Below are 22,647 nucleotides of genomic sequence, written 5' to 3'. Positions count from 1 at the left end.
AATTAGTTTAACCTATTAAGAGTTTTTTATTTGAATCCATGAACAACGAACAAGTAGGTCAATGATTGATGAAATGAGCGTGGATAATTCACATTGGAAGCTTACAGTTTGTACAAAGGTAATTTTATCTGGTTGACATGCAGTTATTTTGAACTGAAATTCTTAGCCCTGGATGTTGTTCTTGCAGATTCTTTGGAAGAAGGGTCTGGTGAAGAAAACATTTATCCCAGCATCTAGCTGTTCTTCTGGTTAACCTCAGTGTCTGATGTACCTTTGAAGAGTAATATTGCAAGGCTTCCGATGCTGAAGTAGATGAAGCAGCCGCTATGGTGTGTGACAAATGAACCAAAGTGAGCCCCCACAATGCACTGCCACCCGAGCCCATATGTCTGGTCGAACTCCTGTAATATCAAAACTCATTAGTTGAAGGTGAAACAGTTAAAGGAAGACTTCATCACTTACTCATAGATCATTTACCTTCTTGATGAATCGGGCGATTTCAGTGGTTTCTGCTGCATCGAATAGGTCGAGGGCCTTCCCAGCCAAGCAGAGTGCATCTTGTTGCATTGCCTTAATCATGTCTGTCTCACCTATGATTGCCCTGCTTTCCAACATGGCTGTGTTCACAGTTTGGTGAAGCTGGAGGACTTGTTCTGTGCTGAAGGTTGCAGAATGTTTGAGTTCTTGTAGGCCGAAAAGGATAAGGCTTTTGTTGCCTCTGGAGAGGCACGTTGATAGAGTTTGAACTTGTGGCCTGCAGTAGGTGATGGAGACGTCTGTGGAAAGATTGAGGGTTGAATGTCTTGTTCCTCTGAAAAGAACTGCTGGCAACTAATCTAGACACAATTTGGACCTTATCGTGGTCGACAAGGGCTGTGCCTGAGCCAATTTAACCATAAACCTTTATTGTTCTACATGAATGCAATGTCCTACACAATTCACATTCCTTTAAAAACAATATACTTACAATTCACCACTCAAATAGAGATTTGCTCTGAAATTTGGATTACTTTGCCGAAATTATTGCATTATGAACTACTAAATTGCAACTTACCTTCAACAAATTGAACATCTCGATCACTCTGCGGTCAGATTGCAGGTAGAACTTGTTGTCTTTGTTGAAATCAGACAACATTTAGTCATGATTAACTAACAACTATGTACTGAAGATATCAAAAACTGGCACATTTCTTCTGATCATGGCTGCTGCTCTGGAAACTCGTCTGGGAGAAATTTAAGAGCTAAGCGAGGAGAATTCAGCACTTCATCCTCTGACACAACGAAGAATGGCTGCCTCCTGACCTGTTCAGCAGCTCTTTTTGCACATCCAGAATCGCGAGGGCTCTTAGTGTTGCATCTCAAAGTTTTTATCTTTGGAAGCATTGCAGCAAGCTTCATGATAGATTGAGGAGAGCTTGGAGTAAACGACAGGGAACTCACTACCACATCCAAATCATCTAACATTTGTAAATCTGTATTCATTTGATCCTCGAATCCAGATCCGTGGCTTCTCTTACGGTCAGGAGTCGACATAGAAGGAGATCCTGTCACTAGAGCACACGTCTTCCCCCTGCTTAGTTCAGGCAATGACCATTTACCGCGTTTGTTTCCCTGTTTCTCACCGGTGGTGGTCCGGGTGCCGGTCAAACTATAGCGGCTGGGGACAATTCTTCCTTTACCAGCCTTTGATGGCCTTTTGCAAGAAGTAGAGCTCTGGTTCTCCTGGAACAGAGCTTTAGGCTTAATGATACAATGAAACTGACCTTCCTTTGTTCCTTTATCAGCTCCATCTGTGACTTGCTTCTTGGCGCTGACAGATGGGTTCAGATATGCAGGGCTAATGCTTGAACTCCGCTTTGGCTGCTTATCGACAGCTTTATCTGCGTGTTCTTGGAGATTATTCTGCCGGCGAAACCCGGCACTGGAGACTATCTCAACAGGCCCAAGACTGATGGCCCTCCGCCTGTTATCCAGCGTCTTTTTTGCTTCAGTTGTCATCTTTATTGCAGTGGCCGGCGGCTGAGATTTAGGGTCGATGTTAATGTTTTTTGTCGTTTCCTTATCTTCTTCCATGCTTTCCAGCTTCCCTAAACCTGGTATCTTGTGATCACGAACTGATCCAGTAGGGGTTTCATAAGCCTTACCTGATTGATGATCAGCCTTCTCAATCGGTGCAGGAGACTCCTCGGTCTTCTTCTTCAAGGCCGATGGCCAAAGATTCTTCGCCGGGCTCGGTCTCGGACCGATAGGCCTCGCTGGGGTCGCAAGGATCTCCAAGGGTCCCAGGCTCACCCCTCTGCGCCGGATTCCGGCTCTCGCCGGCGCCACCTCCATCGCCCGATCCATCATCTTCGAAGCAGGCGTGCACGGACTCCTCGCCGCCGCTCCCTGCTTCGGATCCATGAACTTGGCGTGCACGATCCTCCCGCGCGGCTGTCGCCCCCGCGATCTCCCGCTCCGCCTTCTTCGCCCGAAGCGCCTCCAGCCTCGAACCCATCCGGGTGATCTCCTCCTCGATCCGGGAGATCTCGTCATCGAGGGCGGTCTGATCGACCTCGGCGTCGTCGCGGAATGAAACGCGGGGGGTGGCCTTCTTCAGTAGTGCGCCGTCAAGGGCGGGCCTGATGGCCTCAGGCCCTCGGTTCTCCTTGGAGGGATCGAGGTCGACCGGCGCAAAAGAGTTTGTGGAGACCTCCCGCAGAGGAGGAGGAGGAGGAGGAGTGGACAAGATCTTGGAGGCGGAGGCGCCGTCGTCGAAGGCGGCGTTGCTCCAAATCTGAAAGGAATCGGGAAGCTGAACGAGGCTCATCTCTCTGCTTTTCTTCTTCTTCTTCTTCGATCGCAAAATGTGTTCGACGGATCAGAAGAGGCGAAGCAGCGGTTTAAGAGAGACAGATTTTTCGACCGTTGGAGGAGGCAAAGCGATGGGAAAAGTAGACGTTGGAGGAATGAGATGCAACGTTGGCCGTTGGATCAGCAACGGCTTAACTAATTAATGATGGAGAGCTGGGGCGCGTTATCAGGGGCCCACCATTGCTACAAGTGGGCGTGGGCCATCCCCCCTATCCAATGCGCGAATTGTGCTACGTTACTTTTTGGACAAGGTAAAAAGAAACTTTTTGGGTAATAATTTAATCAAAAAGCTATTTTAAAAATAATAATAATAATAATAAAATTTACACTCAAAAGTAGTTTATTTCTTGACAAGCATACTGATTACTGCCAGTATATACATAATATGTCAAACACAATAATACTTGTAGAGGTCCATGGCATGATGAGTAGACTATTCCTGCAAATTGAATGTTTAAGAGCCAAATGATGAGTTATTTCTCCTTGTCACATTGATCAGACAAATGAAGGAAAGGAAAAGAAGATACCAGAGCTGCAGGAGCAAAAGGAAGCCATGAATTTACACTGAATCCACCTCTTTAACCTGTTGCTGAGCAAGGTATCTTTCTCTTCTTTCCTTCTGAAAAGAAAAGAAAGTGAGCTGACTGTAAATTGTCCCTGCAAGAGAACAAGAGGGAGGAAAAAACTGAGCATCTTACCCATTCATCGATAACCAGTCCTTCACCGACAATGCGACGGCGGCCTGTGTCTTCAGGAGGCTTCTTGTGCGCCTCTAGTGCTGCCTCAGCCTCGGCGAGTTGCCTCTTCAACTTATCCAGTTGCTTCAACAGAAGTAATGTGTGCAGCATAAGCAGTTTACTAATTGATGAGTGATAAATCCAGAGGTATCATCGAAAAGTTCCATCATTCTCGACTTACAGGGCAAGGCTGTTCGGGGTCCAAAAAAACAACTTGCAGAATTTGCTCTACAGCAACTTGATCTTTCTGTTCATCAAACTATTCAAAAGAATATCATTTAAACTTCAAATTGCTACATACATCATACATGACTGAAGTTGGTAATGCTAACAGATAAGTAGACTAAAGCCGAGCATATAAAGAGAAAAATAGCAAGTGCTACTTCATATGACATTTCACGTATTTTTGGACGAACAATCACAACCATATTACGCTCTTATAGAGATTCAGCAGCTGACTGTGTTGTTGTTCCACACTAATGGTAGGTCTTCCTGAGTGATATATATATAATCTTGACAATCATCCAACTAGAAATCTTTTGAAGTCTCATAGTACTAGGGATGTTGCCTCAAACAGGCACAGGGTCATTTCTGCATGAAGATTTGCTTATGGCTATCTTTAGCAGAATAAGTGTGTGGTCAGTGCACTAAGCCATCAAGATTTCTCTCAGTATCACTTGTTTGCAAACCCATTGAGTAAGGTAGTTTGCTTGGCATTTTGTAGGATGAGATATCTTCTGTACACCTCAAGGAATATGTATGGGAAAGCAAGTTGCCTGATTCCCCTTTTGCTATGAATCCAGTTTCTTCGACATCCCTTGAGGAGTGCAAACTTCCTACGTTAGGATGTGACGTCGTGTGTCAATCACTAGGAGGGATAGGTATGTGAAAGCAAGTTGCCTTGCCTAAGTATCTATTTCAAGTCAATTTTGATTAAGACCTAGAACTTTGGATATAATTTAAGTCAAAATTCATCTGGTCCTAGGCATTTGTTGGTGTCTGAACCAAACAAATGATTCTCATTAGGGCCATGTGACAAGGGGGTCAATGTAGTGGACATTAGGGAGTGAGGACAAATATATCTCAACGTTGGTCCTGAAGTCAGTTTCCATGATTGTCAAGAAGTGGTGATAGAATCAGAATGCAATATCCTGTAGCCGTAAGCGGATCAATACCTGACCGCATTTCAAAGTTGGTCCTAATGAGAGTCGATAAGTGGTAGCAAATGCAGAGGCAATCTCCGGGTAATGTGTCAAGACCTGATTGTGTATGAGAAGTAATGCTAAAGCATGAAATTAATTCAAGTTTTAATCAACTAGCTTGACCTATAAATCCTTCTGCAACAATGACATCTTCAACTCACTTAAGCAGCCAGTATTATCCACTTTGGGTTCAAAAAATAGCTAAACTGCAGGGATGGGTGGCCTAGGCCCTGGGGGTGCTTTGATTGCTCTGATTAACAATCTTCCTGAAAATGATAATCCACAAGTTGCAATTCATAATTGTCTTGCCAAACCGAACTCAGTGGACCGCTTTCAACACCACTTTCCTAGTCAGAGTTTGTGCAAATGGAAGCGAGGGTTTGCAGTAACAGTTTATTGGGTGGAACAAGGGAGGAGTGACATTTGGATTGATTTGAGAGATCCTTGGAGGCATGCTTTGACAAAATTGTTGAAGGCCTAAGTCCCTCTCACGCCAACAAGCTGCTTGGACCACTTCGCTGAAGGCTAAATATTTCACTATTTTGGCCATTCCAAAACTTTTAAAGGCCAATAACATGACATATTGGGATCCACCATGAACGAAACATGGAGCTTATGAATTCTGATGTACTTTATGAAGCAAGGAAGAGGCCCCTAGTTTGCTTTGCTATAGGATGGTTAGAACCACGAAGGTTCAGACTTGAGATAGCCCATCTTTCTTTTATTTATTTTGATTTCACGGTGAACAATAAATCAATCTTCTGTAGATTTGTATTCCTATTGTGAATCATTTGGGATGACTCTGAAAGGCATGTCCATATTCAAGTTGAAACCATACGAGCTTACTCATTCATTAACGAGTAAATCTAAGCAAAGCTGAAAGACTTGATTAAAGAAGATAAAAGGAACACGTAAATAACACACTTACTAGCTCTGGAACATATTCCATTGGCCCATTCACCTTCAAACTGACAATCTTAAACTTAACTTTGCTCTTTTGATCCATCGGCTTCTCATTATTCTCTGGGGGCTCAACAAACTTAAAAACTGCCACAGATATAACCATAAATCAGAACACTACTAAATGTCTCCAGTATAACAGATTATTATTTTTTTCGTAGAATTTACCAGTAACTATGATACTATCCCCCGGGGAAAGAATGCAACCAGGAGGGCGCATGAAACAGCTCTTTGGCGCAGTTGTTTGAAACTAAAACAACCAAAAATAATTAGAAAAAAAACTTTCAGTTTCAGGGATGAAGAGAAGACAAGACATATAATTTCAGCTGATACTTCAAAGAAGGCATAAAACAAGAAAAAATACCATATGCACCTTAAATGCCACATAAGATTTGCTAGTGTTCTTTATCCTTACTGCACTTCTGACCTGCTTCCCAGGTTCATCTTCCAAAATAAATCATGATAAAGCAAAATTTAGTACCAGGCTACTAGAGTACTTACAACAGAGAAACTGCTCTTTGGAAAACAATCAACTAGAAAAAAACAATTCACAAGATTTGACCATTATTCCTAGGATATCATTCAGAAGAGCTAAATCGAGTGAAATTTGAAGAAAAAGACCGTGGTAGGATACGTTGAAGTCGAAATGGACTCAATAAAGAACATTAGTATCAGATGTGAAGAATTAGATAAGGAAAAGTTTGAGCTTTGAAAATCAAAATTGAATAATGAAAATGAATATATATACAAGTTGAGAAAATTAGTAAAACATCAAGACAAACTCTTAACAACTAGGTATCCTTCTGTAAACTAATTCTACTAGTGCAATAAGAAATAGCTTAAGCAGATAGAGTTTGCCTCTATTCATCCGAGGCTTCTTTGTATAGTAATAATCACCACCAAAAGCAGGAATTCGGTAGTAGGAGACAACAGAGGCTATTTTTTAGATCCCATAGTTCCCATCAAATCAGCTTAGCGGCTTGCTTGTGAGACCATGAAACGGAATTGTTAATCTCGCACCAGTGCCCATCAAAAAAAGAAATCCACGAAGCCCTAAATTGGGCATCAAAGAAAAATAGAAAAAGATCCCTCCTTTATGGTATTTGTCGACCAAAATCCAAACGAGCAGCGAAAAGTGCCAGCAAAGGCCGCAACTCTAACCACTAGGAGAAAGGGCATACAAGGGAAGTAGAGCTTAGAAGTGGGATCCATCCGGAGGCGGCGCCGAGTGGGGAGCAGCGACCTGGCCACCGACGAGACCGAGCTCGCGCCAGGGTTCTGTCTAGCTCCGCCTTCCGCCTGCCCCCCACCCGACGAGCGGGGGAGGCGGTTCTGGGTCAAGCTAACCGCAACCGAAGAGTTGGACGACGACGATGACTCAGCGACTGCTCCACCGCCGCCGCCGCCGCCGCCGCCAAAGAAAGGTAGGCGACAGAGCCCCCAGCCCTTGCCCTCCGCCTTGTCGGTGCCGTGCTTACCGTTAGGAGTGGCCATGGCGAGGGAGTCTCACCTCATGAAGCAGCTGTTGTCGCCCGCTGGTCGAGGGAGACGCTCGGGTAAGCCTCTTCGGTGCCTCTGGCGGCGGTGGATTCTTTTGAGCTGGAGGAGATGGAGAGAAAGAGAGAGATTGGTGGGTAGGTGGGTGAGTCGTTGGGTCGACATTGATTATAGGTCTCCACTGTGTGTATAGATCCATACCAAACCCACTTAATTTAATTTTAATTTTTGAAATTAAAAATTAAATTTCTGCTTGTTTCATGTAATAACAAATATATTTAAAATATTATAAAAATATTAAGAAAAAAATATATCGCCCATCACGATCATGATGGGCCTAATGGGCCTAACTTGTATCCAGGCCCATCACGATGCCCCACTGGGCCGTCTTGAGGGCCCTTGTGATGCCCTCGCTATATAAATGGAGGGCGGTCTGCACGATCGGGCGAGTCGGCTTTCTTTCTTCGTGCTGTCATCGAGTGCGCGTGCGAGACCGGCGATTGATGGCGGCGCTGCGTTCCGGGTTCCGTCGCCTCTTCTCCATCTCCGCCTTCTCTCCCCCGCCTTCCGCCGCCGTCCCCCCGCCCGCTGAGCCTTCGACCAACCTTTTCGTCTCAGGCGAGTTACCTTCCTTTTCGCATCTTGGGCTTTCCGTTTTATTTTACGGAGTTTACCGATCGAAGGCGTGCATTTTGTAGATCTTGACAGTTCCAAGTGGAGCTCTAGCTATTTTGAAATCGCTTCATCAACAAAAGCCTAAATTTTGTTTTGAGTTTTTCGTTGTTCTTTAGCACAACCTGGTTGGCGTTAAATTAGATAAGAAATTCCGTGTATGCATACTGTTTATTAAAATGCTTTGTAAAGGGTCAGAATAGCTTTAAGGTAACTAGGGTTTTGTAAGGTTTTATGTTTGGTTATTTCGAAAGTCAAGATTTTAGGTGAGATAGTAATATAGGGCTTTCAAAGGGTTGGGAGTAGCATTGACGATTACCCAACTACTTAAACGTTACTTAGGGCTTAATTTGATATCCAATTATTTGTGCTCAATTTAACGCCTTTAGTTTGTGAATTTCTAAGGAGTTCAAAAATCACTGTGGTTAATTGGCTCCATCAGTTTTAGGCTATCTAAAATTGTCATTTAGAACTTCATCAATAAGCTTATCTATATGCTTCTATGACATTGTTTGTAGTCTCATAAGCAAGTTTATAAGTAGATGAAACTTTTGTAATCTGAGTATAATATCATAGTCAGCACAAGCACAATAAACTTTAAGGATTTTGACATTTCTTAAAGCTTGATGTGATCTTGAGCTTCAATATAACTCCATCCCGAAGGGATGCTTTTTGAAGTTGGCTAGATTGGCATCGATGGACTCAATACATAGAATGGTTAACATCTAAATTTTAATAAAAATCATGATTTTTTAAAATGGCTGCTGGCCACTATATTGGATTTAGTTTTATTATGTTTTTTAATTGCAAAGCTTGTTTATCAATGTATCAATACATATAGTAATTAGATAAGAGATATAAAGATTAATCAATAGATATGGATTCAGATGCTTTAACATTAGGTATTTGAGATACACCTTAATACTCCAAGGTGGAAGATCCGAGAACACTAAGAACAAGTCTTAAACCATACAAACCTTTTTTTAAAAAAATGGCCATGTTTTCAGATGTTTTGGATATTAGGTATTTGAGATAGACCTAAATACTTCAAGTTGGAATATCAGAGAGGAAGAGAGATGAATATGGATTGAATACAACATATTCTAGCTTCTAGGGGCTTTACACAATCAGCAAAAGCAAAGAGGCCAGAAAAGAAGATAAGAGGAAGAGTGAGATGTCACCATGAAATGAAAAAGAGGGTGACAATGTTATAACAAGCCTGCAAATATTGGGTTTGTTGGAAAGAAATAAGCTGGGTCTAATGAGTAGAGATGTACGTTAAAAAATGATAAAACTTAAGCTGGTAGATGATCCACACTTGAATCTATGGTTCTTGCCAAATTGGATTGTCATGAGCTTATGATTTGTGCAGGAATTTATGTCAGTTTGGACGAATCTGAGTTAAAAGAATATTTTGCTTGAGTTTTATGTATATTTGTTAAATTCCTCTGTCTTGTTTTCAGGACTCAGCAAGCGAACGACATCCGAAGGACTGAGAGAAGCTTTCTCAAAGTTTGGACAAGTAGTCTACGGTATTTTCTTCCTAAAACTATGTTTATATTTGTCTTGAAAGGTATCTTTGCAAGATGTTGATACTTGTATCCCCGCAGCTAGGGTTGTGACTGATCGCCTGTCAGGCTATTCTAAAGGGTTTGGATTTGTGAGATATGCAACCTTGGAAGAAGCTGCCCAAGGTATAACAGGAATGGATGGCAAGGTGAGTTTGGCACGATGAATCATGCATTTCATCTATGTAAATATTCCAAATTTGCAAGTGCATACAGATAGGAAACTTAATAGTTGAAGTTATTTGAAGTTTGAAAGTTAATTTCACTTCTTCTTTTTTCTTACATTTGTCTATTTGACTGCAGTTTCTTGATGGCTGGGTTATTTTCGCCGAATATGCAAGGCCAAGGCCGCCAACACCAGAGCAAACACAGACTCCCCCTCCCCCTCAACAAACTTCGGAGCCACCATTCAATCATCAGTAGAGCTTGAATTCTTGTATGGCTCCAATAATTTATGAGACTGGATACCATCATAGCTTAGATTTGTTACAAATTTGGATCATTTTATCCTACACTGATGTGCAATTACTATCTTGAAAGGTACTTGGATTGCGCAATTTAAGTAATTGGAGAGTTATGAAGGTGTATTGTCAGTGTTCGACATGATGCCCATTGTAATTCAAATGCTGAACATTCTGAATAATCTTTTTTTTAAAAATATTTTTAGTGTTTTCATATTACACTGGCAAATCCCAAAATATCCGCAGAGTTGACCGTTACGTACCTACGTCATCGTGCGGATACACGACTTATCTCAGAACACGATACTACACGTGTACACCTCGTAACTGGCCACGTAAGCGGTTTACGTTAACTTTGCTCCCCTGCGGGTCCAGATCCAATGCTTACCTCTCCACTATTTGGAGGCCACCTGTCCCAGAGCCAATCTTTCTCCAATAAATGATCGGTACGTTTTTGAGTTAATGTAGGTTGGTTTGGGTTTCATGATCTTCGAAGAAGGTTGCGCCGCGTCAATCGTCACCTTTTTAAAATACGATTTGATTTTCAATACGAAAGGTCAAAAGGAAGTGTTTTTAATGGTTTAGTCTTCGCAGCTCGCTTTCTTCTCTATGAAATGCGATCATCTTAGATGAGATCTGTGGCGTAGCTCCACGATTCCTCTGCTGGATCCGTCATTGCGGCGTGCTCGTTTCGCCCAAACAGGTTAGATCGCTTCGCTTCGGCGGATGTTCTTTATGAATGAGTCGTTTTCCCTTTTTTTCGAGGTTGCTTTTGCCTCAATCCACCCCAGGATTCGGGGGTTTCTTGAAGCTCGCTCGATCTTTGGTTTTGTGATTGTTGGGCAAAACTTATTTTTTGGCTGGTCTATTCTCGTGCCCTCTATGGAAGATGGCGTGGCTGGTTCGTTTTGTTTTCCTGCTGAATGATGCTCCTTTTCTACTCCCCTGCTTTGTTCCTTTCTGTTTGATCTTCGTCTACTTCTTCTCATGGTTTCTTAGATTTTGGTTTCCATGTGTATTCCGTCCTCATGTATGGTAATAGCAGGAGGACATAATTTTGTAAATTTAGGTATGAACTGAAACATCTCCATCTTCTCTAACTATTTTATCGTAGGTTTAGTTTGTAAGGCTGCAGTGGATTTTTCTATCTCGAAGTTGAATGGAGATAACAAAGATTCTTTGTTGCTCCAGTTCCACGTTTTTCTATAGATGATCGTGATTGGGGTTTGACTTGTAAATATTTCAGTGGCCAAGATCGTTTTGTTGAACATCCATTTGACATCCGTGTCACAGTAATCTACTACTGCTTCTTGTCTTTAGCCAACTGATATTGACCTTTATGCACTGGTGATTCAGATTAGAATCGTGTCCATGACACAACATAGTTTTGTGTTTTTTAATCTTTACCTTCATGCTTAAAAGATTTCAACCGGTTCTATTCAATGAGATTAAAGGGGTTTTCTTGCAGGAGATATTATGGAGTGGACCTCCGACAGCTGCTATTAGAGGTGTATTGGGGAGATGAATGGTGTGCCGTCATGGGGACTGATTTTAGGAGTGACAGCAGGAGTGGTGATTGGAATCTTCCTAGCTATAGGTGCTCTGCTTTGTATCAGACTCCAGAAGAAGCGTGCTCAGATAAGGATTACCAGCTCAAGGAGAGCATCAACTGTCCCTATGCGTGCCCATGGAGTTGATGCTTCTTCAATACAATCAGACTCTACCATGGATCAAGAGTCACCGAAGCACAATGACCTTGAAGAAGATGGTCCTTCCTTATGGGCTCAAGGAACCAAGAGGAAGCATCTTGTGTCTGTTTCTGGAGTGCCCAAATATTCATACAAGTAAGAACACATCCGTTCACATCATCTTCAAGATACTGATGCATATGCATATTCGTCCCTCTGATCTTCACTGTTTTTGTAAAAAATCCCTTCCAATTTATCTTTATGATATATTGATGGATATGCTTGTTTGATCCTTTGATCTTCATTGTATATTTAATTTGATATGGTAAGGCATAACTCTGCCTCGTAGCTGACGATTGCACTACTAAAGCAGGCTCTTGAAATATCTTAACACAGACCATTTATGTATTTCTGCATGCAATTTTTTTAATGCAACCATTTCTACTTCCATCTTTTTTGTTTCTAATTTGTGAATTTACAATATGACTTAGATACATGTTCTATTCTGTTTGGTAATGTAAAAATAAAATAGCTTTTTGGATTCTATTCCCAGGGATTTGCAAAAGGGTACTAGTAACTTTAAAACATTAATTGGTCAGGGGGCATATGGTCCTGTTTATAAAGCTCTGATGCCCACTGGTGAGACACTTGCAGTTAAAATGCTTGCCACTAACTCCAACCAAGGCGAGAAGGAATTTCATACTGAGGTAGCACTAAATATCTTTACTCTTGATTGGGAATTCCAGACAAAATGAAGAGGAGTCCACTGTTTCATCCTTTTCAGGTACTACTTCTTGGGAGATTGCATCACAGGAATCTTGTCAATTTGGTTGGATATTGTGCTGAAAAGGGCCAGCATATGTTGATATATGTTTATATGGCGAATGGTAGCCTAGCTTCTCACCTCTACAGTATGTCTGATCACTGCTCAGATAATTTTTACATGTTATATTATTTTGTTTAGGAGAATGATGAGGTTCAGAACATCAGGTGTATGCTTGTTGATCAAACCATATTTTTTATGCTTGTGTTGCTTATCGGGCTTCCTATAATAAATTAAAGTTCAAGATGAGAATTTACATTCACGTCCAAGCCCATATATTTATATCTAGACAATAGTAAACAAAACTTTAAATATTTTATTATTTAGTTCTCTCTGCTACTGGTGTACCATGGTTTTCCTTACATCATTTAGAGATTTAGTGGGATTTAAGTAGAAAATATGAATAATATGATTGCAAAGCCTCAATAACTAGCAGTCTACCTCATCTTTGATTCGTTCAAATTACAGGAACAATACCTTTGACAATCTTACTTAAGGACATGTGGTTTTAACTAGTAGATAACGAGGCACATGTGTATAGTTACATATGCCAATTTAGATGCGAAAGAGAATATATGCCTAGAAAATACTAGTCCACCTCATCTTAGATTGGCTCGAATTATAGGAAGACTACCTTTGACAATCTTACTTAAAGGATATGTTTTAAGTAGTAGATAACGAGGCAAATGTGTGCAGTTGTTGATACCAACGAGGACTAGATATGCCTAGAAAGTACTATTTTTATGAAAGGAATAAAAACAACCATTGAATGATATTAATTAATATTTTTCCATTTCAAAGTCTCATCTTCATGTTTGACATTTTGGTGTTTAGGAATATGGAAAGAAAGTAGTTGTTAATTAATCCTTTGCCTTGCTATTAGTTGAAGTGAATTGCATCATAACATGTATATATCTCTTGCTCAAGTGAATTGTACTAAAAATAAGCAGTATTGCTTTGAAATAATCTGACAATTAAGAGATTTAGTCATTGATATTAGAGCACCAGGAAGTGACTTTCTAGCCTCAACGGGTTTATGTTACTCTGCAAGGAAACTCTCTCAACCTGGTACAGTTTGTCCACCAGTGTTTGAACCTCTCATGAAGCATCTTAAGAATTCTAGTCCACTTTTTATCCTTAATATATTCACTGTCAAACTGCTTCTGCTTTTTATTTGGAGGAAGCTACTTTTAACTTATTCATCGGGTGCAGGTGAGAAATATCAAGTATTGAGCTGGGATTTGAGGGTTAATATAGCTCTAGATGTTGCAAGAGGTTTAGAATATCTTCATGATGGTGTAAGAAAACATATTCTGTTTTGTCTGAGATGACTAAAGAATTTTAATATATATATTTTTTATGAAAAGAGTAAAATAGCACTTTTGGTCTCCATTCTTGCAGGCTGTTCCACCTGTAATTCACCGCGACATCAAGTCTGCAAACATATTGTTAGACAGCTCCATGAGAGCTAGGGTACGTCAAAGAATCAAATGAGTCAGGTCTCATGCAAATAGAATATTTTGTTTTTAAAAGAAATTCCTGAGATTTAAAATTCACTAAACTTGTTAATTTTACTTCCATTAGTTCTCTGAATCTATTATGCCATGAAGGGACATTACCGAAGGAATTGATAATTTAGGTACTTATGATTTGTGCTTTTACCATCCTTGTCAATAAATGATAACCTTGATATTGTTGGTAGCTATTTTCTGGATTTATTTGCTCAGTCTAACTATCTAGAAACACTCTGATGGATTATTGACATGGAATACGACCAAGAAAATAATAGCGGTCATCAAGTAGCTTAGTTGGTAAACGTCTTCATAGTTGTTGCCAAGGTCTTGGGTTTGAAACTTGCCTTCATCAAATGTGAGTGCTTGACGACGTGTTTCATAGCTATCTCAAAAATAAAAGAATCTAAGAAAAGGAACTTTACTAACACAGCAACAAATTGATGAATTTGGAGAGGTCGCGTTTTTGTCGCCATGGTGAAATTTGAAAGAAAAAAAAATGTCAAAAGATGTGGTTGTATTTACTTCTCCTATCAATAGTTGATTTCGTTGGACCATCCACCTTATATTATCTTTGATTACTACATAGTTTGTCAATTTTATTTGCAAACTGGAAGAACTCTTTGTCAACCAGGTTGCAGACTTTGGCCTATCAAGAGAAGAAATGGTTAGCCATCAGGCATCTAACATCAGAGGAACTCTAGGGTATCTTGATCCCGAGTATGTATCATCAAGATCGTTCACAAAGAAAAGTGATGTTTATAGCTTTGGGGTTCTGCTTTTCGAGTTGATTGCAGCGCGCAATCCACAACAAGGCTTAATGGAATATGTTGAACTTGTGAGTGTCTCTATCCTTGTTTCCACTTGTTACTCAATTTAGCGGGCTAGACTTTCACATCCTTCATCTGAATATCTTTAGTCGATCAAACATCTTTTACCGTGAGAGTACCTAGCATATCAAGCTAACTTTTCGTTGAGTAAATTGTTGAAAATCATCTTGCTTTAAGTTTGTATGTGAATGGTACTTTAGGAAACTAAATAGTTGCAAATTTTCAGTAATATCAATGAAGCCAAGTCATACACAGTTTGCCAAAAAAAAGTACAAATTGGTTCTGTAATTCATTAAGTTGGCAAATAAAACTTGAAGAACTTAGGTGACTACTTCATGATCTTTTCTCTAAGAATAAAGTACTCTTATCATAATCAAAAGGCTTGCTATTTAACTGTGTCTTAGGCTGCAATGGATGCCGACGGAAAAGTTGGATGGGAGGAAATTGTAGATCCCCGACTAGACGGTGTGTTCCACATAGCAGAAGTCAATGATGTAGCAGCTGTTGCGTATAAATGCATCAATCGACTCTCCAAAAAACGGCCATCCATGAGAGATGCAGTCCAAGTGCTCTCTCGGATCCTGAAAACAAGGCACAGAAAGCATCATACAAGGAGATCATTGCCCCTCACCGAAGAGGAAGACTCCATCGACATGGAAGCATCAGAACATCAGAGTATTGTATCTGAACACCATAGAGAGGAGTCGATAGGCAGTGCATCGGATCTGCCAGATGTTTGATCTACCAAGAATGTGTTTCATTCCCTTCTTTTGTTGATCCATTCATTGAATTCATAGTTTTGAAAGATAGGCGTGTTAGATTTAATATATGACAAAGAAATTGTAATTTGAGGAGCCATGACTTATGGCTCAATGTTTTCCTTTTGTGAATTCAAAATGAGGGTCAATTCCATCCTTATGGATTAGCAATATGATGCAAGAAGTGCATAATTTTGATTGAATTGCTCTTGTCGATTTATTTTGAGTCTACCATTTTTTAGTACCGAGTACTTTATATTCATGTTGATGGATTATATTTGGTCAAAAATTAAAAGGGTATACTCATTGTCTTGATCGTGTCATATGTTGCTCACGGGGCATAGTTGATTTAGTTACAACGAAGCAAAATTGTTGAAGTGAGCAAGCGTCGAATTTCGACGAAGTCGAGGCAATGTCTTTTTTCATCATGGCCAACTATAACATTCTGATTTATCTCCTTACATATGATCATTTCAACTTTCCATATAGAATAACATAATTGTCCTTCAGTACTGTTCTCATTATTATTTTATTTCCCGTCTAAACTAGATGCATTGTATTAGTTTCAGAGTTGTAGTAGTTATGATTTCGTAGTTGCTATACAGTTTAAATAAATTTTAATTTTTTTAATTTTTTAATTATTCTTTTTATTAATGTGTATATTGGTTAATAAAATTATTAATTCTAATTCATTTACTTTTAAGCCGCCTATGGTACGGATTAGCATATATAGATTTCCAAATCCGAGAAGTCCAAATTTAATCTTCTGTTTTCTTAATTAAAGCAATGTCATTAAGGTCAACCTGCCTGTCTCCAACTGCAATTACAACTTACAGCCCGATCTCCAGCGTGACAGCTGGAGGATGCAGCTCCGCGATGTCCGGCGTGTTGGTAAAATAGGCGCATTGCAAGAAAAGCGATGTCAGTCAGTTTGCAACAAATCGATCCGCAGCGCGTCCTCGGTTCGTCGTTTCAACTCCGGATTCAAACGTCAATTTGAAAAAAAAAAAAAAAGTTCCCAATTTTTCGCCGCCTTTTCCTCGGCCTCCTCGTCGCCCTCGAGCACCAAACCCTAGGTTCCGTGGCGTTCTCCATCTCCCGTTCCCGCTGCCACCGTTCCGATCAGGTCGCGTCGGCATGAAGACGGGCGCGGAAGGAAGCTTCGGTTCTTCGTTTTTTCTCTCTCGATTTTTTTCCTGGTTTTTGGCGCGGCAATCTGTCCTCGTGCTCATCGGGTTACATCGGGTGGAATTTGAAGGTCTTTTCTGAGGGAAGATTGTGCTTTGGTTGCTGGAGCTGATTTGATGCGGAGGTCGAGCTGCAGATGCAATGAAATCGATCGAGATTGATCCACGGGACGATGGATGTGAAGAACTTTGCGATTCTTATCGTTTTTCTAGGTTTGGTCCTTGTTTTGCCGATGCACGGATCAGGTGGGAGGGCAGGGCCGAGGAACTTGTCGCTGGAATCGGGAAGTTTTGAGCTGAAAGAGTTTCCTCAGCTGAGCGAGTGCACGGTATGGGGTTCTTTACATTCTTCAGTTCTGTTTCTTCAATTTTATCCCGCAAACGCAAGCATTTGTGAGTAGACTTGCTTAATTTCTTAACTCAAGTTTCAGGATTCATGAACTATCTTAAATTTATGGATTCTTGTTAAAAGTATGCACATAAACCTAGCTGGGTAAAGAAACTAGCAAATTGCAGATATCAAAAATGGTGCATTGTTTGTTTTTGAATTCGCTGCTCGATAGAATGCCTGCGAGATGAATTCATTCATGAACAGTTTAGGTTTCAAGTGATAATTTCCTTGTACCTTTTATCTCAAGTTCTGTGAAAATAAGAACTTGAGAGAACTTCTAACTTCCTGATGAACTAGTTACTGTCTTCCTTTCAGATGAACAATTTTCCTTCCCATAAATTTATCTTAAATATAAATTTCAGGAAAGTTTCTATGCTTTATCAATTATGCAGGTTAGAATGTATGATCATGAAGTTGAGATGTCTCTGTTCCCAGAAATGAAGCATGCTGTTATTGTTTGTCTCGCTAGGAAAGGATTTCACTTGCATCTTTCTAATGGTGATTTCAGACGTAATGCAATGTGCACAGAATGTCTAGAATTGGTAATTAATTGGCATCATGTTCAGAGAAGACATTTAGCAACTCAATCTCCAAGTCCTGCACCTACCTTCTCCCTAGCTGTTGATCGATCTGCTCCAGCTTCATCACCTACTCCTGGAGATGAACCACAAACACCCAGTCCTGTTCTATCGCGATCTCCCAGACATCAACCAATAGTTTCACAAATTTCTGCACCAAAACCATCAAAACCTACACACCTCAAAAGCACTCCCAATAGTCCACCCTCACAGGAGCAAGAAGACACAACAAAACTGCTTCTTGCTGCTGTAGTTCTTTCGTCAATCGGGACATCTCTTCTTTTTCTATGTATATTCTGTTGTTACCGGAAATTTTGCAGACGGCGACGCGACTCAGCAAACAGAAGAGACGATAAGCCCCTATTGCATCTGAGCATAAGCAGTGCCTCTGGTATGAAATTGCTCCACTTTCCTTATGGACATAATCCACCAGACTGCTATGTTTGAGAATTTTCAATCATGTGTTTCCAGGGTCATCTGATTCGTCATTTGGTCCTGTTGGTTCGAATAATCATACAGATAAGCCTGCAGGCCTGCTGCAACTTAACAGTGGATTTAGCCAAAATTGTCATGACTTCACCGGAGATGTCAAGCCCGGAGGAACAGCATCACCTGATATAGTGTCAAATGCTCCTTTTCTGGGGCTCAATGATGGCTCTGAACCCAAAATATTACTTCCTCTTCCTCCTGGTAGGTCACCTCTTCTTTCTGTTGCCCCTCCTATTCCACTTCCTGTTGTCTCAGGTCCTATGCCTGCTGCTGTTCCTTCTCCTCCACCTGTTGTTGCTCCTTTGCCACCTGTTGTTCCTCCCCCTGCTCCTCCTCCTCCTCCTCCTCCTCCTCCTGTTAAACCTCCTATTAATAAAGCTGCACCTCCACCGCCCCCTCCTCCACGACCACCAAACCAAAAACCTGGTGCCCAGATGCCTCCACCTCCACCTAAGGCTGCTCTTCCTCGTCGTCAACTTCAAGGAAATTCAAGAACTAAGAAGCCAACAAATCTTGTACCAAGTCCTCACGAACGTTCTGATGCTGATGGTGACGACGATGGTCCTAAAACAAAGTTGAAACCATTTTTTTGGGATAAAGTTCAAGCAAACTCTCGGTCCAACGTCTGGTCTCACATTAAAGCAGGATCCTTCCAGTAAGTCTATATTCTGATCGGGCACTGTGATCGTCTGTATAACAACTGGCCTTTTATGATAGTTTAATTTCATTACAGGTTCGATGAAGAGATGATTGAATCATTATTCGGCTACAACAATGCCGCTGATAAAAACAGTAATGAAAAAAAGAAAGAGTCCAAAGATGCTTCACCTCGGTTGATTCAACTTCTCGAGCCAAAGAAATCACAGAATTTATCAATATCATTAAAAGCTCTGAGCGTCAAAAGCAATGAAGCTCGTGACGCACTCATGGAAGGTGAGTTTTGGTTTCATTCAACCATATAAAATAGTCAAATTTTGTTTCCTTCCTAATCATGATCATGAATGCGATTAGTTAGTTTTCCTTATTATACATGCATAAACTTTCAAACCATAAAAAAAACTCTTCCACAACTACTATTGGTACACTAATGAATCTTTGTCCCCTTGTTGATCCTCTTGCAACCAGGAAATGAACTTCCTACTGCTCTTCTTCAATCATTACTGAGAATGCAACCTACCACTGATGAAGAGCTGAAACTCCGACTGTATACTGGTGATTTGTCCCTACTAGCACCTGCAGAACAATTTCTGAAAGACTTGATTGATATTCCTTGTGCCTATAAAAGGATGGACGCCTTGCTATTCATGTCCTCTCTGCATGAGGATGTCACAATCATAAAGGAAGCTTTTGCAACAATGGAGGCAAGTATTCGAATTCTTGATCTCTCTACCTCATGCTTGTAACCATTTTTTGGAAGCACATGTTAGATAATGAATGAAAATGCATTCTTTTTGTTCTAGGCAGCTTGCACTCAACTCAGAGGCAGTCGTCTCTTTCTGAAGCTTTTGGAAGCTGTTCTCAAAACCGGCAATCGCATGAATGTGGGCACGTACCGTGGAGGTGCTCAGGCATTCAAGCTCGACACACTGTTGAAGTTGGCAGACGTCAAGGGTGCCGATGGGAAAACCACTCTGTTGCACTTTGTTGTTAAACAGACTATTCGTTCTGAAGGAAGACGTGCTGCACGTTTAGCAAGACAAAGTGGAAGCATGACTCTTGTGGACAATTTGAGCTTCAACTCCCACGATTCGTCCGAAGACATTCCAGGAGATGCTGAAGATAACCTCCACGCCGAAGGCCTTAAGATCGTCTCTGGACTAAGCGGCGAGCTTGAGAATGTCAAGAAAGCAGCAGGCATCGACATGGATGCGATCACCACGACAGTGGCTAGTTTTGGCCGCAAGTTGATTGAGACTAAAGAATTTCTGAACACGGATATGAAAAGCTTGGAAGAGGACAGTGGCTTCCACCTTTCCCTCAAATGCTTCGTGGAGCATGCTGAAGCTGCCATTACTTTCTTGTTGGAAGAAGAGAGGCGGATCAGGACCTTGGTACAGAGCACCACGGATTATTTTCACGGGAGCGCCACCAAGGACGAAGGTTTGCGGTTGTTCATCATCGTCCGGGATTTCCTTCGCATGGTAGACAAGATCTGCAAGGAGGTGAAGGAGTCGCCAAAGACAGTCTTGAAGCCAACAAAAATTAGGGACGGTCCGCCGGCAACTCCTACTCCTGACCCCAGACAAAGATTATTTCCTGCGATCAGGGACCAGAGGGTTGGAAGTTCCAGTTCAGATGAAGAGGACGATTGATATGAGGAAGAAGAACTTGCTGTGAAGCTGAAAGGAAGAGAAAAATAAGAATTTGGCATGACAATTCTCACTTGTTCACTGGCAAATTGCTCGCGAAGCCTGAAATTTTAAGGATGAACAAGCTTGATCTTGAACAATTCCGGATGATACAATGCTAAAGGTACAAAAGTCGAGAAAACCAAAAAAAAAAAAACAACAAATAAACATTAAAAATTACAAAGTCATGTTACATGGCATTCGAGTGGCGATGAGACCCTAGACCAGAAGGTTTTCAGCTTTCAGTCTTCATCGCCAGCGGCCGCCTTGGAAGATCCAGCCTTTTTGGGAAGAAGGAGATTGTGGATGTTAGGCATCACACCGCCGCTCGCGATGGTGACTTCTCCCAGCAGCTTAGAGAGCTCCTCGTCGTTCCTCACGGCTAGTTGAATGTGCCTCGGTACGATCCTAGTTTTCTTGTTGTCTCTTGCAGCATTCCCAGCGAGCTCCAAAACCTAATCGCCGAGACGAAAATTATCAAACATTATGCTTTTTTTTAAAAAAAAAGGCGATTTCAACCCAACGTTAGGAAACATCGCGGATCGATAAAGAAGAAGAGATGCACACCTCGGCGGCGAGGTACTCGAGGACTGCAGCTAGGTATACGGGGGCGCCGGCGCCAACGCGCTCGGCGTATTTGCCGGCCTTGAGGAATCGGGCGATCCTGCCGACGGGGAACTGGAGCCCGGCCTTGCTGCTCCTGGACGTGGACTTCTTCGCCGCGGCGGAGCCAATTGCCTTCCCTCTTCCGGCCATCGCAACGACGGCGTAGCCTAGAGCCTGGATTCGTCGAGCGGGTGAACGAGGGAACCGGATTTGGGACTCCCGAGCAAAAAAATATCGATCTAATTTTTATTTGGCTTCGGTTCTTATTTATAGGCTAGCGAAAGGACGGAGACAGCCAATGAGGTACTAGCACACGGATTGTTATATTGGCCGTTAGATCGTAACAGTTTGAACGGTCAAATCCTGTCTGTTATCTACCGAGCTGCGGGAGGATTGATTGATTAAAGATATACGTATCGGACGGCTGTCTTGAATTTATCGTACCGGTATATTTTGGTACCGCGTCCCTTTTACGGTCGGAATGCGTGAGGCAAAAGCATACCCTTTTTTTTCCCCATCATTTGCAAAATTATTAAATGGATATTTCATTTTTTATTAAAGTTAAATAGATATGAGTTTTTTTAAAATAGTTTTATATTATTTGATCTTTTCACGTAGATGCTAGCAATTAAAAATTAATTATTAACTTTTAAATGATAATTTAATTAAAATAATATTTAAACTAGTAAATAAATGATGATGGAATTCTATAACATTTAGTATATTTTAAATAAATATTATTTGATTACGAACTATCATTACTATCATTTAAAAGTTAGTTGTTAATTTCTATAACAATAATTTTATACTATTTTGATTTTATTTCTTTTACTGATAATCTAACTAAAATAATATTTTAACGAAGAAAATAAATAATAAATATTTCATGATATTTATTATATTTCAAATTAATATAATCTAATCATAATCAAACTTATAGAAATAATTTCTACAATATATAATAGCTACTTGTTAATTTTTATATAAAAGTTAGCTTGTAACTATTAGATAAGAGTAATTGTAAGAATAATTTATAAAGTTCATGCTAGATCAGTATCATTTAACTTTAATTAAAAATAAAATATTCATACGACTTTAATTGAAAAATAAAAAGTCATTATGATCTTTATTTTTCAGATATGTGAGTGTAATACAATGATTGAGTATTTGAGAAATAATACCCTCCTGCGTCGTGATTAACTGCAGTTTCTTTATTTACCTTCTCACAGAGGATCATGGGACCGACCGTGTGGGGCCGTTAAGGTGACAAATTCCACCTTTTGCAAAAGAGTATTTGAGAAATAAATAAAACTACAAAAAAATTCTAATAAAAATAAATATTTTGTAAGTCAATTAAATTATATTTCAACTTTATTCGATAAGTAAGTTAGAGAGATGGACTGTCTAATTTTAAGTATTAATCAGATTAAATTTATCCATCTGAATTATATAAAAAATCTTATTCAATTACTTATCAAATTTATTTTT

At 40.5% G+C, this 22,647-nt stretch overlaps 6 protein-coding genes and 1 pseudogene across 7 annotated transcripts; 3 read left to right on the top strand and 4 right to left on the bottom strand.

Annotated features, from left to right (window-relative positions):
* Window positions 1-64: 64 nt before the first annotated feature.
* Window positions 65-643, bottom strand: LOC141815251 (uncharacterized). Its single transcript, XM_074703163.1, has 2 exons — window positions 478-643; window positions 65-401 (listed from the first exon to the last, which is right to left on the bottom strand). Exons 1-2 carry the CDS (start codon window positions 613-615, stop codon window positions 234-236), a joined length of 306 nt encoding a protein of 101 aa, XP_074559264.1. The 5' UTR covers window positions 616-643; the 3' UTR covers window positions 65-233.
* A 554-nt stretch (window positions 644-1,197) lies between these two features.
* LOC141815249 (uncharacterized) lies at window positions 1,198-2,809 on the bottom strand (annotated as a pseudogene).
* A 321-nt stretch (window positions 2,810-3,130) lies between these two features.
* LOC141814782 (vesicle-associated protein 4-2-like) lies at window positions 3,131-7,398 on the bottom strand. The gene is made up of 8 exons (XM_074702731.1): window positions 6,934-7,398; window positions 6,126-6,196; window positions 5,921-6,002; window positions 5,721-5,839; window positions 3,772-3,849; window positions 3,552-3,674; window positions 3,381-3,472; window positions 3,131-3,292 (listed from the first exon to the last, which is right to left on the bottom strand). Exons 1-7 carry the CDS (start codon window positions 7,244-7,246, stop codon window positions 3,413-3,415), a joined length of 846 nt encoding a protein of 281 aa, XP_074558832.1. The 5' UTR covers window positions 7,247-7,398; the 3' UTR covers window positions 3,131-3,292; window positions 3,381-3,412.
* A 311-nt stretch (window positions 7,399-7,709) lies between these two features.
* On the top strand, window positions 7,710-10,149 carry LOC141815398 (organelle RRM domain-containing protein 2, mitochondrial-like). The gene is made up of 4 exons (XM_074703347.1): window positions 7,710-7,867; window positions 9,385-9,453; window positions 9,532-9,638; window positions 9,793-10,149. Exons 1-4 carry the CDS (start codon window positions 7,753-7,755, stop codon window positions 9,910-9,912), a joined length of 411 nt encoding a protein of 136 aa, XP_074559448.1. The 5' UTR covers window positions 7,710-7,752; the 3' UTR covers window positions 9,913-10,149.
* A 357-nt stretch (window positions 10,150-10,506) lies between these two features.
* LOC141814725 (calcium/calmodulin-regulated receptor-like kinase 1) lies at window positions 10,507-15,727 on the top strand. 2 transcript variants are annotated; one of them, XM_074702669.1, is made up of 8 exons: window positions 10,507-10,653; window positions 11,419-11,794; window positions 12,192-12,345; window positions 12,423-12,549; window positions 13,674-13,759; window positions 13,863-13,934; window positions 14,607-14,810; window positions 15,207-15,727. In XM_074702669.1, exons 2-8 carry the CDS (start codon window positions 11,472-11,474, stop codon window positions 15,540-15,542), a joined length of 1,302 nt encoding a protein of 433 aa, XP_074558770.1. In that variant the 5' UTR covers window positions 10,507-10,653; window positions 11,419-11,471; the 3' UTR covers window positions 15,543-15,727. The 2 variants fall into 2 exon arrangements, with proteins under 2 accessions (XP_074558770.1, XP_074558771.1); XM_074702670.1 differs by lacking the exon at window positions 10,507-10,653 and having other exon boundaries at window positions 11,595-11,794; window positions 12,238-12,345.
* A 921-nt stretch (window positions 15,728-16,648) lies between these two features.
* LOC141814664 (formin-like protein 3) lies at window positions 16,649-20,517 on the top strand. Its single transcript, XM_074702602.1, has 7 exons — window positions 16,649-16,725; window positions 16,819-17,076; window positions 17,531-18,107; window positions 18,188-18,860; window positions 18,939-19,138; window positions 19,331-19,570; window positions 19,670-20,517. The coding sequence occupies exons 2-7, from the start codon at window positions 16,921-16,923 to the stop codon at window positions 20,515-20,517; spliced, it is 2,694 nt and encodes an 897-aa protein (XP_074558703.1). The 5' UTR covers window positions 16,649-16,725; window positions 16,819-16,920.
* A 100-nt stretch (window positions 20,518-20,617) lies between these two features.
* LOC141814669 (protein H2A.7-like) lies at window positions 20,618-21,386 on the bottom strand. Its single transcript, XM_074702608.1, has 2 exons — window positions 21,121-21,386; window positions 20,618-21,008 (listed from the first exon to the last, which is right to left on the bottom strand). The coding sequence occupies exons 1-2, from the start codon at window positions 21,307-21,309 to the stop codon at window positions 20,796-20,798; spliced, it is 402 nt and encodes a 133-aa protein (XP_074558709.1). The 5' UTR covers window positions 21,310-21,386; the 3' UTR covers window positions 20,618-20,795.
* Between the last annotated feature and the right edge of the window lie 1,261 nt (window positions 21,387-22,647).

The sequence above is a fragment of the Curcuma longa genome, chromosome 21 (genome assembly GCF_044706935.1).
Source record: "Curcuma longa cultivar G26 ecotype Majalengka, Jawa Barat chromosome 21, ITB_CL_G26_1.1, whole genome shotgun sequence".
In the NCBI taxonomy this organism is placed as follows: Eukaryota; Viridiplantae; Streptophyta; class Magnoliopsida; order Zingiberales; family Zingiberaceae; genus Curcuma; species Curcuma longa.
This window is presented reverse-complemented; position numbering and strand designations above follow the sequence as displayed.

Coding starts and splice junctions, on each gene's coding strand:
- LOC141815251 (XM_074703163.1), bottom strand. CDS start 615: ATGTTGGAAAGCAGGGCAATCATAGGTGAGACAGACATGATTAAGGCA. Junction 402..477: donor TCGCCCGATTCATCAAGAAG/GTAAATGATCTA, acceptor TTGATATTACAG/GAGTTCGACCAGACATATGG.
- LOC141814782 (XM_074702731.1), bottom strand. CDS start 7,246: ATGGCCACTCCTAACGGTAAGCACGGCACCGACAAGGCGGAGGGCAAG. Junction 6,003..6,125: donor AATCTTATGTGGCATTTAAG/GTGCATATGGTA, acceptor TGGTTGTTTTAG/TTTCAAACAACTGCGCCAAA. Junction 3,850..5,720: donor TGGAATATGTTCCAGAGCTA/GTAAGTGTGTTA, acceptor TCTTTTGAATAG/TTTGATGAACAGAAAGATCA.
- LOC141815398 (XM_074703347.1), top strand. CDS start 7,753: ATGGCGGCGCTGCGTTCCGGGTTCCGTCGCCTCTTCTCCATCTCCGCC. Junction 9,454..9,531: donor GTTTGGACAAGTAGTCTACG/GTATTTTCTTCC, acceptor GTATCCCCGCAG/CTAGGGTTGTGACTGATCGC. Junction 9,639..9,792: donor TAACAGGAATGGATGGCAAG/GTGAGTTTGGCA, acceptor ATTTGACTGCAG/TTTCTTGATGGCTGGGTTAT.
- LOC141814725 (XM_074702669.1), top strand. CDS start 11,472: ATGAATGGTGTGCCGTCATGGGGACTGATTTTAGGAGTGACAGCAGGA. Junction 12,550..13,673: donor CCTAGCTTCTCACCTCTACA/GTATGTCTGATC, acceptor CATCGGGTGCAG/GTGAGAAATATCAAGTATTG. Junction 13,935..14,606: donor ACAGCTCCATGAGAGCTAGG/GTACGTCAAAGA, acceptor TTTGTCAACCAG/GTTGCAGACTTTGGCCTATC.
- LOC141814664 (XM_074702602.1), top strand. CDS start 16,921: ATGGATGTGAAGAACTTTGCGATTCTTATCGTTTTTCTAGGTTTGGTC. Junction 17,077..17,530: donor CTCAGCTGAGCGAGTGCACG/GTATGGGGTTCT, acceptor TCAATTATGCAG/GTTAGAATGTATGATCATGA. Junction 18,108..18,187: donor GAGCATAAGCAGTGCCTCTG/GTATGAAATTGC, acceptor ATGTGTTTCCAG/GGTCATCTGATTCGTCATTT.
- LOC141814669 (XM_074702608.1), bottom strand. CDS start 21,309: ATGGCCGGAAGAGGGAAGGCAATTGGCTCCGCCGCGGCGAAGAAGTCC. Junction 21,009..21,120: donor TCGAGTACCTCGCCGCCGAG/GTGTGCATCTCT, acceptor CTCGGCGATTAG/GTTTTGGAGCTCGCTGGGAA.